Raw genomic sequence first — 13,646 nt, forward strand, 5'->3', positions numbered from 1 at the left:
GATAAGAGGAATACGCAAACCGTACTATTAATCAGATGCACCCTTCTGTGGTCAGCCATGGGCCTAAAAATCCAGCCAAATCCATGACAACCACAAACAACAGTTGAGAGTGAATGCCCGCCCATTGAAACCTTTCGGATTATATATAAAGCCCGGTGAGATGTGCTTTAGACATCCAGCCCATCCATTGTGTGCCCTACTGGGACGAGAGTTCACACCAAATTTTAAGCCATTCCAAAACCCAAGTGCTTTTAGGTATGATTTTTCATAATTCAGATGGTGTGGTCCACCTGAATTCCAGATAATCAGATGCACCCTTCTATGGTGAGCGAGCCTAAAAACCTTCCTGACATAGGCGCGCCACATCATATACAACAGTTGAGAGTGGATGCCTACCCATTGAAACCTTCCTGACTGTATGTACAGCCTGTGAGACGCGGTTTAGAAATCTAGACCATCCACTGTGTATGTCCCACTTGGTTGGGAGGTCATACTAAAATTTAGCATTTTAGCCCATTCTAAAACTCAGGTGAGCCCCACCAAGTGCTTTTAAAGGTTCTAGGCATAATTTCCCATAATTTCATGCAGTGAGGCCCACCTGAGTTTTGGAATATTAAAAAATGCACGACATGGGTGTCCATCACACATCACGGTTGGACCACAAAGTACAATCAAATTAGCAGATAACATCCAACCTATTAAGTGCATGTGACATCCAACCCTTCCAATAGGTTGGTCCCACCGTGAGGATCATCTAATGCAAAAAACCATCCCTATCTACTTATCAGGGGGCCACAATATATAAAACAATTTCTAGCCATTAATAAATAGCAAAAAAAAGAAGAAGTGTCCACTCAATCAATATATATTATATTTTTTTCACAAGATCCTCGTGATAAGGCCAACGTATTGGACGTGTTGGATCTCAGACACATAAAAGGTTGGAAGTTATTGGCTGGGTGGACCATTAACTTAACAGTCCAACCGGCTGGACTTGAGACCTTCTCATGTATACGTGTGTGTGGATCTTTCCTGTAAAATTTCACAAAATTTAGTATTACTTTCGAACTTTTAAAATTTCAACTTGCAAAACATGAAAATGACTGAAATAACTCATGTCTTTTTATCTAAATACGGAGTTGAACATTGTGGGGGCTGCGTATGACATCCACGACCCCATCCAACAACAGGATGGGTGGTAGAATCCAAAAAATCAAGGCCAATCGAATCACCGGTGGGCTACGCCAACATGTGGTTGGATGACTTACACAACACGTGGGCCCCACAAAGCTAGACTCCACTTTCCAATAATAATAATACATTATTATTATTATTATTATTATTATTATTATTATTACTACTTTATTCCTTTAAAAAATAATAATAATAATAATAAAACCCTCTGAGAAGCACATTTTAAACTTCTTAAAAACAATAGCCATTGTTTTGTAAAATAAACATTCTTTAGTTATCATTATTTTCAAACTGAGAATACAGCAGGAAGGAGAAATATATGAAGAAGCCTAAAAAATCATTCATTTCAATCAATTTCAATCAATGTCCGTTTCAAAGCACAGGAAAGGGGGGGTGGTTTGTGAAGCACTAGAGAAAGTGTTCCCAGAGACAATGGCCTATACAGCTACTCAGCTCTAAAACACCTATTGCATTTTAACACCCCTACTTAGAATCTTAGATAGAGGAGAAGATAAAACAAAGATTAAAAAAACAACAATCCTAACTTCCTTTAAATAGATAGAAAACACAATTGACCTTCACCTTCCTACATCTTAGCTTCTTTATACTCAGCTTCAGGAGTTTGGTCCCCACCTTGAGACCCTGACCCTCCCCCTCCCTGCTGCATATGCTCCCCTATCTTCGACACTGCCTTGTTCGCTGCATCCAGCTTCGCCTTGATCGCGTCCACATCCTCACCACCCATGGCCGACCTCAGATCAGCGATTGCAGCCTCAATCTCTGTTGCAACTTCTGCAGGGATCTTCTGCCTGTATTCGTTCAAGCTCTTCTCTATGCTGTAAATGGTGGTATCTGCTGTGTTCCTGATATCAATCAACTCCTTCTTCTCCTGGTCCTTCTGTGCATGGAGCTCTGCCTCCTTTACCATCTTTTCGATCTCCTCCTCAGAGAGCCCACCTGAGGATCTGATTGTGATAGCCTGTTCCTTGCTTGTCGCCTTGTCCTTCGCAGAAACAGTGACGATGCCATTGGCATCAATGTCGAAGGTTACCTCAATCTGAGGCATGCCTCTTGGTGCAGGAGGAATGCCGGTCAGCTCAAACTCCCCGAGAAGCTTGTTGTGCGCAGCCATCTCCCGCTCGCCCTGCAAGACGCGTACGCCAACTTGGGTCTGGTTATCGGCAGCAGTGGAGAAAACCTGACTCTTTTTGGTTGGGATAGTAGTGTTGCGGTTGATAAGCCTCGTGAATATCCCTCCCAAAGTCTCGATACCAAGGGACAGTGGCGTGACATCAAGCAAAAGGAGCTCCTTGACGTCACCCCTCAGGATCCCGCCCTGTATGGCAGCTCCCATGGCAACCGCCTCATCGGGGTTCACACCCTTGCTCGGCAACTTCCCAAAAATCTCCGAAACAATTGCTTGGACCTTGGGTACCCTCGTCATTCCACCGACTAAAAGAACTTCATCAACTTCTTTTACTGATATCCCTGCGTCCTTCAAACAACTTTTGCAGGGGTTTCTGGTTCTCTCTATCAAATGGTTCACCAACATCTCGAATTTCGAGCGGGTTAGTGTGATGTTGAAGTGTTTGGCGCCTGAGGCATCAGCAGTGATGAAAGGAAGGTTTATCTCTGTCTGTGTAGTGGAGGAGAGCTCCACCTTCGCCTTCTCCGCCGCCTCCCTTAGCCTTTGCAGGGCCAGTCTGTCTTTGGATAGATCAATAGAATCCGTCCTCTTGAACTCACTCACCAAATACTCGAGCAAAGTGTTGTCAAAGTCCTCACCGCCCAAGAAGGTATCTCCATTTGTGGCTTTAACCTGAAAACAGTGAAAAATGTCACCCTAAATAAAGAGAGCTGCAAGAGTAACAGAAGGCCAAGGCGAAATATAAAGAATACATACCTCGAAAACTCCATTGGAGATCTCAAGGACTGAGACATCAAAAGTCCCACCGCCCAAATCAAAGACGGCTATCAAACCCTCCTTCTTGTTCATTCCATAAGAAAGGGCAGCTGCAGTCGGCTCATTGATGATTCTCAGCACATCCAGGCCAGCAATTCTCCCAGCATCCTTTGTCGCTTGTCGTTGAGCGTCATTGAAATAGGCTGGTACAGTGATGACGGCTTTCGAAACAGTTTTCCCAAGATAGGACTCCGCTGTCTCCTTCATTTTGGTAAGGACGAATGCACCAATCTGGCTTGGAGAGTATTGCTGTCCGTTCATTTCTACCCAGGCATCACCGTTGGGAGCCTTGACAATTCTGTAAGGAACCATCTTCATTTCCTTTTGGGTTTGTGCATCATCAAACCTTCTTCCTATCAAGCGCTTGGTACCAAACAGAGTGTTTGTAGGATTTGTGACAGCTTGGCGCTTTGCAGGAGTACCCACCAAGAGTTCCCCCTTCTGGTTAAAGGCGACTACAGATGGGGTAGTTCTTGCACCTTCTGCATTCTCGATCACTTTCGGGTTCTGCAGTAAATGGTCCAGGTCTTCAGTTGGGTGAACATCAAGCTATTACAAAAAGTATCTAACAGGAGTGATGTTCCTCTACGCTCTCAGCAGAGCTTTAGGTTGACTTCACTATTTTTAAATCTTACTTGATTGAAAGGCTTTTAGATTCTTCATCAATGTTGTTTTTTTCAACCATATAAACAACAAGAAAACGTTTTCTGCATTCCCAGATTTCATATCAACTGCATAGTTCAAAACCCCCAAAAACTCGACTCGACATTCAGGTAGGCGGGTTGACTTGAAGACGACCCAACTAGGCTCGATACTTATTATTGTTACATTAAAAAAAGGCACCACGGTAAATTTGTAAAATGGTTTATCATAAGTAATATAATACAGAAAACTTAACAGCAATGCATTGAATCGCTGCATGGTAAAGAGCACTGATTACTTTGAAAAGGTTTAGGGTTTGAACCTCATTGCCCCTTAGTATTCTTTTTAACAACTCTCAAACATGGCAAGCGACTTGGTTCGAGTCACGTTGAGTCGACAGAGTCATCAAGTTGACCCAATGAATCCTTCCAGGTCCAAGTTTACCTGCGGCTAGGCTCAAAATCTCACTGAATTGAGTTGACTCGGCCTTCGAGTCAGCCAGTTTTAGAAATATGATAAACCAAACCTCCAGAACCACACTTAGGAGAATACCTTAGGGCAAATAAATTATCTTTCTAAATTTGAAAGAATAACCTTGCAGATTTCTTTTTATATGAATCGACAAGCCTTTTTAAAGAGGTATTAACTTTCTAAGGATTGCCACAAATAGGATTCTCTAAAACATTTATGATACTAGAAAAAGAATTCTCAAACAGGACTTCTCATTGAAACTTTTCATGAGAATCAAAACCAACATATCCAACAACATTAGATGAACTGCTCCATATAATAAAAGAATTTGAAGCCACACTTCTCATTCAAACAATTTCGCGTTCAAAACCAATCTATCAGACAATTTGGAAGAACTACTCTGTTCCTGCATAAGAACAGCTGAAGCGAGATTCAAACTTTCAAATTGAACACACCATATCAAGAAGGTCATCCACTCGGTGTATCTGCCTTATGTCTCTCATTCTTTTGAACAAACATTTATCGCATTCCATAAAAAACTTAAAACATACCTTCCCCTCCATAACTGATACGCATGAATTTGTAGTACCCAGGTCTATCCCGATAACATCACCTCCAGCTGGTTTTGAGCTGAGTCAACCATTAATGGATTTTTAAAAAAATTAAAAAATAAAAAAATCAGCTGCTGCTACCGAAGAAAATGAGAAAACAAGGAAGCAAAAGAGTACAACTAAAGAACCACCCATCAAAGTAAACATGCCAGCTTGCTTTAGAAGTTCAGAACTGTACCTGAAAGCCCTTGCTGCAGCTGCCCATCTTTGTGTCAAAAGGGATGTACCATGTGATACCTTCGCATTGCCAGAAACCTGATAGGGAACACAATACAATAAGGTCAAATAATCAAATGGTTCCATAGTCTTTCATTTTGAATGCACGTAACATGACCAAAATCTCCATATCTTCCAAATTGAAAGCCATAGAGAACTGGTCCCATCACAGACTACAGCAGACTTGTGATCATGCAGTTGATTCATTTGATGCCAAACATCCACACCCTTCACTCAAGTATAGGAAATGGTTTGCAATACAATATATCCTAGTGGACCATTAGGCAGCTAAGCATGCAAGCTCATACAATGCAGAAACCAAATATCCATTCTAGAGGACAACACGATCCAAGTGTCAATTCTAAGGGGCTGTTTGGATGCAAGCAAAGTTATGTCTTTCACAAGCTTCCCAGGCAAACAACTCATCCATGTTTTGTCAAACTCAGTTATGCATAGGAATGGAGGAAAATGTGGACTGACCCCAAAATTTAATTGTTTGAAAGAATAACACGACTCTACAAAATTGCAATAAAGATAAGGAAAGCCCATACAACCCATGTCTAGTGCTCAAACACCATGTTCCGCGAACATGCGTCACATGTGCCAAATGTGCAACTATCCATGTGCAAGCATCGCGCATGTGCCACACGACAAATGCCACCATCAATCTTCAAATGGCCTACATGTACTAAATGTGTCAATGAACATACGTGCTAATTTGCCACCATCTCCTCACATGTGCAACAGTCCATCTCTACTCTCTATACCAAGGTGTTTGACAAAAAAGGAATAAAACAACTAGTGCAAGACACCATGACCTACACGGGTTGTACAAGCATGACCTAGACAGCCTATGCAGATAGGGGCCCTAGGGAACAATAACCTATCTCTTATTCACTCCATCATAATGTATGTTGCAACCAACTACCTTGGTGCCTAGGGTTGGCAACAGGCGGACCTGAAGTTGGTTCAGGCCCAAATTTTGAACTAGTTGAGCCCAGCCCGTTGGTGCCTATTGCCTTTCTTTTGTTGTCAGTTGTTCCCTGAATGCCACCAGCCTGTTAAGCAAATACTAACCCTCATACAATGTGTAGTTCAACTGAGGATGTTGAGATGGATGAGTGGCAAGATGACGGAGGATACAATTAGAAATTAATGCATTCGAGGGAACTTAAAAGTAGCACCAATTGGTAATAAGATGAGGGAAAGTAGACCTTGACAGCTTGGCCATATGCAACAAGGACCAAGAACTATAATGATTAAGAGTGAGTCGGTTCAAGTTGAAGGCCCTAGAAAGGGAAAGGGAAAGGGAAAGGGAAAGGGAAAGGGCCAAAGGGACGTGGGTGGAGGTAGTAAGAAAAGACCAGAGGACCTATGGCATAACGGAGGATATGGTTCATGATAGAGTGGAATGGTTGAATGAGGAATTGCATAATTAAGCCCAATCATTTGGAATAAGACTTAGTGGTGGTGGTGGTGATGATGAACCCAGACACATTCATAACATTCATTAACCAAATTAAATGTCTTATAATACACAGAGATACATAATAGCCCATACATCAAGGCATGAGGTGGTGTTTAGGGGTGCAACTTAGGCAGGTTGGGTTGGCTTGAGGGTCAACCTGAGACCTACCCAACCTCAAGCGGACGCAACCTGCAACCCAACTTGACCCAAAGTCCTCTAATACTTGAACAACCTGAACCCAACCTGAATTCCTTTGTACTCAACCCAACCCAATTCAAATACATATGATTATTCTCCACCCAACCTAACCCAACCTGAATTTGCTCAACCCAAACCCAACTGACCAAAGGACCTTGACAATCCAATCCAAGCTTGGGTTGGGTCATTCAGGTTCAGGTTGACCAGAACCCAAGTTGCAGCTTGCAACTGGGCTTCTCTGGGCCGAGCCGAGGGTTGTCAAGGCCCAATCCATGAGCTAAGAACCCACGCCAAGGATTTACCCAGCCCGCTGATAAGGTCTTGGCCCAAGCCTATGGAAGTTTGCTATAGCTAAGCACCCACTCGAGATTTCAGGACTCGGCCCAGCTCAGGCCACTAGGCCCAATCCAAACATGGGCTAGAGAAGTATACTGGACCTGAACTTGAACAAGGCCAGCCGGGCCCAATCACAACCCTCCATTACAGTGTCCTGACTTCATGACACCATAGATTTTCTAATTTTCCCCAGAATGCCCCTCTACGGAACCTATACAGTATAGCGGACCTGATGCACGGCTCAGATCGATCTTTCTTAAGATTGATCCGAGTCGTCCATCATGTCCAAGAACGAAAGATCCGAGCTGTCCATCAGGCCCGCGATACCGTCAGATACCATGGCCGAAATTTTATTTTATTTTTTTTAAAAGGCCAGTTAAATCATCAGGTGGGCCACAGTGAACGAAACGAATATATACTTATAAAGCAAGCTTTTTCCAGCCAGCCATTTGTTCCGTACACTCAGGCCGCTGGGGCGGACCGCTGAGATGTTTCACACCAGATTAGAGCCATTTCAAAATGTCTAACCTGCGCCAAGGTGCCAGGAATACCCTGTAAGGAAAGATTTGCAAGACAGAGAGAAGGAAGGAGGGTAGGGCGTATGCTAACCTGCGCCAAGGTAGAGGAAACACCAGAAGCAATTGCTTTTGATCTGCAGAGCCTGGAAACGAGTAGAGAAGCGATGGCCATTAGAGAGGGAGGCGGCGAAGACGCAACACAGAGAAATGAGAAAAACCCCTTCCTAAACCCTTGAAAGCTTTATTAGGACGTGGTAGCTTGTACAAGGGGAAAGTCGCATTTTAACGCTGTCCCAACGAAACTTCTAGAAGAGTTGAACAAGAACAGACCCGAAATGCGTACAACACCCCAACTTTGTTGGCCCACCATGTTGAATATGTAAAATCCTCTCCGTCCATCAGCTTATATATTTTATTTTAGATTTTTTCTGAAAATTTTAGCCATATACAAAGCTCAAGTGGGCCACAAAACAAGGGAACTATTGATTGATATGGGATGTCAACCGTAGGTCTGTGTGTGGCGCTACCATTTGTGTATTTGTCGTCAAAGCCGTTAACCAGGTGTAACTCGTAGTGATGAATTCAATATACAAAATTCAGCCTTGTCCAAAACTCAGGCGGGCCACACCACGAGCTTTTAGGTTGTTCCCAGCAGAGGAGCCATCAGATTTTTACAATAGGGGCTGATATTGTGCATGTACGGTTAAAATGAGGGTTTCCACCTGATGGATGGAGTTGATTTATATATACAACATGGTGGGCCCCATAATGCTTGGGTATTTCACCGGCTTGTGGAAAACAAGTGTTGGGGACGATTCTGGAACGGACGTCTCCATATCAACGTTCGCGTGCGAAAAGATGCGTGCCTACCTACTAACTTAGGTTTGCTCGAATACAGCCTGACGTATTGAAATGTGATACACTGGAACTTAATCCTTTGTATTTGGATTATCATCTAATCATCTAAACCGTTTATACAATCAATTTCAACTTTTAAGGTGGATAAAAAACCAACATTCTCCTTTTAATTGGATTATTTCGGTCATTTCGAGATTGGATCCTTTTTCTTAGAAAATGTACGGTAAATGTAACCCTAATGTAATCAAAGGGTTGAAATACTCAATCTGAGAAAATTATTCTGGCATCCCCCATCCAAGGGGCGCCCTTTCACGTAAACGGTTTAGGTCATTAAAAAAAAAAAAAAAAAACTAAATTGCAATGAAAGAAATTCCGATGTACACATTAAAATACATCTATTCGAGCAAACCTCGTCTCCTGTGGAGGTTTGCTGGCCGCACGGACGCCTCTCACACGGAAGCGGATTGGCTGGTGTACCTCACACCAGCTATATATCGGTTCTAGTGACGTCAGCAAGTTACGTGTGTATGAGGTATGTGTTATATCCAAACCGTCCGTTCATTCTGCGAGATCGTATTAAGACTTGAGACTAAAAATAAGATAGATCTAATTATCAAGTGGAACACACTGTAAAAACCAGTGGAAGATTGAACATCTACCATTGAAACCCTTTCCGAGGTCACAAAAGTTTTGGATCAATATGAAATTTGTTTTTCCTCTTCATTCAGGTATTTGTGACCTTATTAACAGATTGGATGTAAAATAAACTGTTATGTTGGGCCTACAAATTGTTTAAAGGTGAAAATCATTTTCTCTGCTGCTATATATGGTGTGGTCCAGATGATCTTTAGATATGATTCATTTTTTGGGTAATGCTCTAAAATGAACTCTAAAAATATATGAACAGTTTAGATATAATAAATACATCGCGGTGGGCCATGTAACTTTGATATCCTTTGAACCGTTCATACAACTGGGAGTGGGATGCAGATTTTCGCAGGAAGTTCCTGCGCTGGGAACCCAGGTGGGGCCAATGTAATGTTTGTGTAAAATCCTCTCCGTCCATCCATTTTGTGAGTTCATTTTAGGATATGTTGTCAAAAATGAACCCTATCCAAAGCTCAAGAGAGCCTAAAATGTGATAATTAAACGTCCACAGTTGAAATATTCGTGGGGCCACCGAAGTTTTGATTTGTGATAATATTTTTGTTTTCAGTTCATCCCAATAGGAATGATGTTATTAACGGTATGGATGGCATCTAAACATTACTTTTGAAACCGGGAAGGTTTCAATGGTAGGAGTTTCTCTAACCACATTTTCCTTTAGCACGGATCTCTTGAGTTTTGGATACGATTCATTTTTAGCAACATGTCCTAAAATGAACTCAAAAAGTGGATGGATGGAGAGGATTTCTCACAAACATCACAGTGGACCCCACCTAAGTTCCCAGCGCAAAAACTTCCTGTGGAAAGCCTTAGCAGGAAATCCGCGTCCGCTTGTGTGTGGTACACCAGCCAATCCGCTTCCCTCCCACACACTCGGGCGCCTTTACATGCCTTACACGTGTCAGACTATCAAGCGTGTGGGAAATTTGATCCATATGGAAAAAATCAGGCCGCTAGTTTAGAAGAACTTGTCAAGGGGCCACATAAAACTTAAAAAATGAGCGTGATAATTCCAAAATGCATTAGAGGCTTAAAGAAAAGTATTCAATGGTAGTAATTTAACGAGTTAATCTCTATTATCAGTTAGAGCCGTAGAGGTGGGAATTGAGTCGAGTCGGACCGGATTGGGTCCAACTCGACTCGATTCGAAACTTTCAATGATCAAATCGAACTCGATTCGATCCGAGACTGAGTCTAAGTCCTCTGACTCGATTCGATCCGTCACACTGCTGGCCTGACCCGAACTGAGTCCAACTCGGTCAAGGAAACCGAGTCGGATCGAGTTGGGTATAGTTCGGATCGAATCCTCTATTTCAATAGTAGACGTTTTGTAGGCCCCATATTCTAGACTGTACCATTCCATAGGCTTCCGCTGTCTTTCCGATCGAATTTTGGCAACCTTTGACCTTTATCCCACATTTGCGCGTGACCCTGAGATGCATGCCGTCAACCACAGTCGACTCAACTCGAGACCTGTACCCTTGCGACCGCGCCGTCGCCGCAGTTCTGATATCGCAACTTGCGCGCTGAGGCAATACCCAGGTCAGAAGATGTGGGCCCGTGTTCGGTTCGAAAAAAACGCCGCGTGTTGTAAAACCTAAGAAAATCTCTACAACATGTCAAATCAATCCCATCAATCAATCAACCACATCATATCTCATGTCAAGTACACATCACCTTTCACCCATTCCCAAGCAACCCCTAAGTCAAAAAGTTCTTACACAAGCCCATACTTTTCTTACACAACTTACCCCTAAAGTCAACAAACTCTTACACCACCCATCCCTCTCTCCCCCATCCATCACTCCATCTCATCTTCTCTCTCTCTTATTTCTCCCATCTTTTCCAAGCAACTCAAACTACAAGAAAAACAATCCCACGTCTAAGCCTCTTCAAGCTCTCCCAAGCAACAAGTGTGGCCCACCTCCCCACTCTCCCATCTCTCATCTCAACCATCAAAATTTCATCTCCTCCATTAGGATCGAAGCTAAGGAGCAAAGGAAACCAAGGGAGCAAGAAGAAGCCGGTGGGTGATCTTGAATCTTCATCTCTTTAATTTTTGTGATGTAAGGGCCCACTTATGGTGGGACCCACCTTGATGTAGGCTTTGTATCAAAGAGGGGCCTATAGTGGCGGGGCCCCTCCATCCTCGCCGATCTCTCTCTCTCTCTCTCATGTATTGTGGACCCCATTATGATGCATGATCCATGCTGTCCCATCTGTAGGGCCCACCTTGTTGACCGCCTTTGGGTGGGCTTGGATGTAAGAGAAACACAAATATCGGATTGATCCAAATCTGGTGGGCCACGTCCAAGTGGGCCCACCATGATGCCTGTGTCATATCCACACTGTCCAGCGTCGAGGGACGCTGGACGTGGACTAGCAGTGAGGTGTGTACTGTGGTGGGGTGTGCTAAACAGCGAAGTGTGGATTGACAGGGGGTGTGGTAAACAGTGAAGCGTTAACTGGCAGTGGGGTCCATGGACCCATCCACGCCCTCCACCCCACGTGTGGGGCCACACCATAGGGTATGTGTTTTATCCAAACAGTCCACCGCCCTGGACGATGGGGCCTATGTCCGTGTGGGGCCCTCCGTGATATCCATCCACACCCAGATCTAATAGCTCAACTGGCAGACTGAGTGGAGATACCTCGTTACAACGCTGAGGCCTTAGTACGGCTCCCTAGTGAGGGTGACTAGCAGAGAAGTGTCAACTGATGGTGGGGTCCATGGGATCCACCCACGTGATCCATCCATCCATTTGGAGTGGGTCACACCATCATGTACGAGTGGTGTCCACCATCCTTGGACGGTGGGACCCACCCCCACGTGTGGGGCTCTCCTTGATGCGTGTGACTGTCCAGGCTGTCCAATGGCCTAGATGTCAGCATAGATCATATGTATGTATTTTATTTTATATATATATATATATATATATATATATATATATATATATATGTAAGATGGTGGGCCCTAGGTGGACCCACCTCTCCCTTTTAATTGAGAAAAGCTGCATATATAGCAGCTGACTTTATATTTTACACACACACACACACACACACACACACACAGACTTTATATCATATGAGGGTGGCCCTACGTGGGACCCACCTCTATATCTTTAATCAGTTGAGGCTGCATGCCCAGCAGCTCTTGCTCCCTTGGCGTCAGCTAGGTCCGTGGGACCTGTTGTACATGTGGATAAAATCCACACCGTCCAGTTATGTGGGACCCACTGCTATTCTACGTGTAGGCCCCACTAGGAAGTATGTGTTTTATCTTCACGGCCCATTGTTTGGGTGGTGGGGCCCACTATGATGCATGTGTTGTTTCCATACCGTCTAACTACTTGTAATATCATTTTATGGCGTGAGCAAAAGAACAGGTCAAATCTAAAGTTCAAGTGGACCCCACCATTTAAATAGTGGACAGTGACATCCACCGTTTGAACTTCTAAGGGCCACGGTAGTTTCCAATTAATCTAATAATTGTTTTCATATCATATATCTCTATGTTATCTTATAAATAGGTCAGGTCTCAAAATACATAGGGGTGGGCCCGATTTGATAAACATTTGGCCCATTGGTGTGACCAATTTGATATACATGAAACCTGTTAGTGCAGCCCATATAATGCGGCCCATGTGATGTGACCCGCTTGACATAAGAGGCCCATTGTGATATATTTGAGGCTCAGGTGCGAGGCCCACCTGTTGTGTATTCGCGGCCTGATGAGATGTATGTTGGTCCATATGACGAGGCTTATGTGATGTAAATGAGGCACATCGTGATTGTACATAAGGCCATGGGCCCATTATATGTTTGGCCCTATGTAGGCTACTCCTTGGGAGCAATGTTGGTTAGATGTCCACATTGATGAGCAATGATGTTTGGATGCCCACATTGTGACCTTCCCTTAGGCCTTGTTAGGCCCATTCTCATCATTCCCTTAGTAGGTTAACCCAAATAAGTGGGCCCCATTCGCCGTAGACGGATGGCTCCGTGCTATCGGATTTGATATAATCACGGTCGAGTGTCGATCTTTATACTATGGTTGATCGGCTGATCATGTAAGACCCGTATCCTAGACCGTACCGTTCCGCATACTCATACGGTCCTCCCGGTCGAATTCCGGCAACCCTCGACCTATAACCAACGTTTGCGCGCGATCCTAAGCTGAGTCCTGCATATCTGAGTCGACTCGACCGACTTGTACCAGTGCGACCGCACGGTCGTCACGGTTCCAATGTCACATCTCGCGCGTCGAGGGGATACCTTGGCCAGGAGATGTGGGCCCGCGTTCAGTTAGAGAAAAACGCCGTGCGTTACAAATCTCAAGAAAAGAATCTCTACCCAATATCACATCAATCACCCATACCTCTCCCACCAACTAATTAATAAAACCCATGCTTAGCTTATTCCTCTCATCCCAAAAGTCAAAGAGACCCATACTTTCCATGCCTTATCTCTTACATACCACTCCTCACTCTCTCATTTTTAAAAAA

The 13,646-nt window shown here is 43.8% G+C and overlaps 1 protein-coding gene across 1 annotated transcript; it reads right to left on the reverse strand.

The window, feature by feature from the left end:
• Nucleotides 1-1,514: 1,514 nt before the first annotated feature.
• Nucleotides 1,515-7,878, reverse strand: LOC131222333 (heat shock 70 kDa protein, mitochondrial-like). Its single transcript, XM_058217358.1, has 5 exons — nucleotides 7,709-7,878; nucleotides 5,060-5,136; nucleotides 4,822-4,900; nucleotides 3,098-3,664; nucleotides 1,515-3,013 (listed from the first exon to the last, which is right to left on the reverse strand). The coding sequence occupies exons 1-5, from the start codon at nucleotides 7,787-7,789 to the stop codon at nucleotides 1,781-1,783; spliced, it is 2,037 nt and encodes a 678-aa protein (XP_058073341.1). The 5' UTR covers nucleotides 7,790-7,878; the 3' UTR covers nucleotides 1,515-1,780.
• Between the last annotated feature and the right edge of the window lie 5,768 nt (nucleotides 7,879-13,646).

This window comes from Magnolia sinica, chromosome 13 (assembly GCF_029962835.1).
Source record: "Magnolia sinica isolate HGM2019 chromosome 13, MsV1, whole genome shotgun sequence".
In the NCBI taxonomy this organism is placed as follows: Eukaryota; Viridiplantae; Streptophyta; class Magnoliopsida; order Magnoliales; family Magnoliaceae; genus Magnolia; species Magnolia sinica.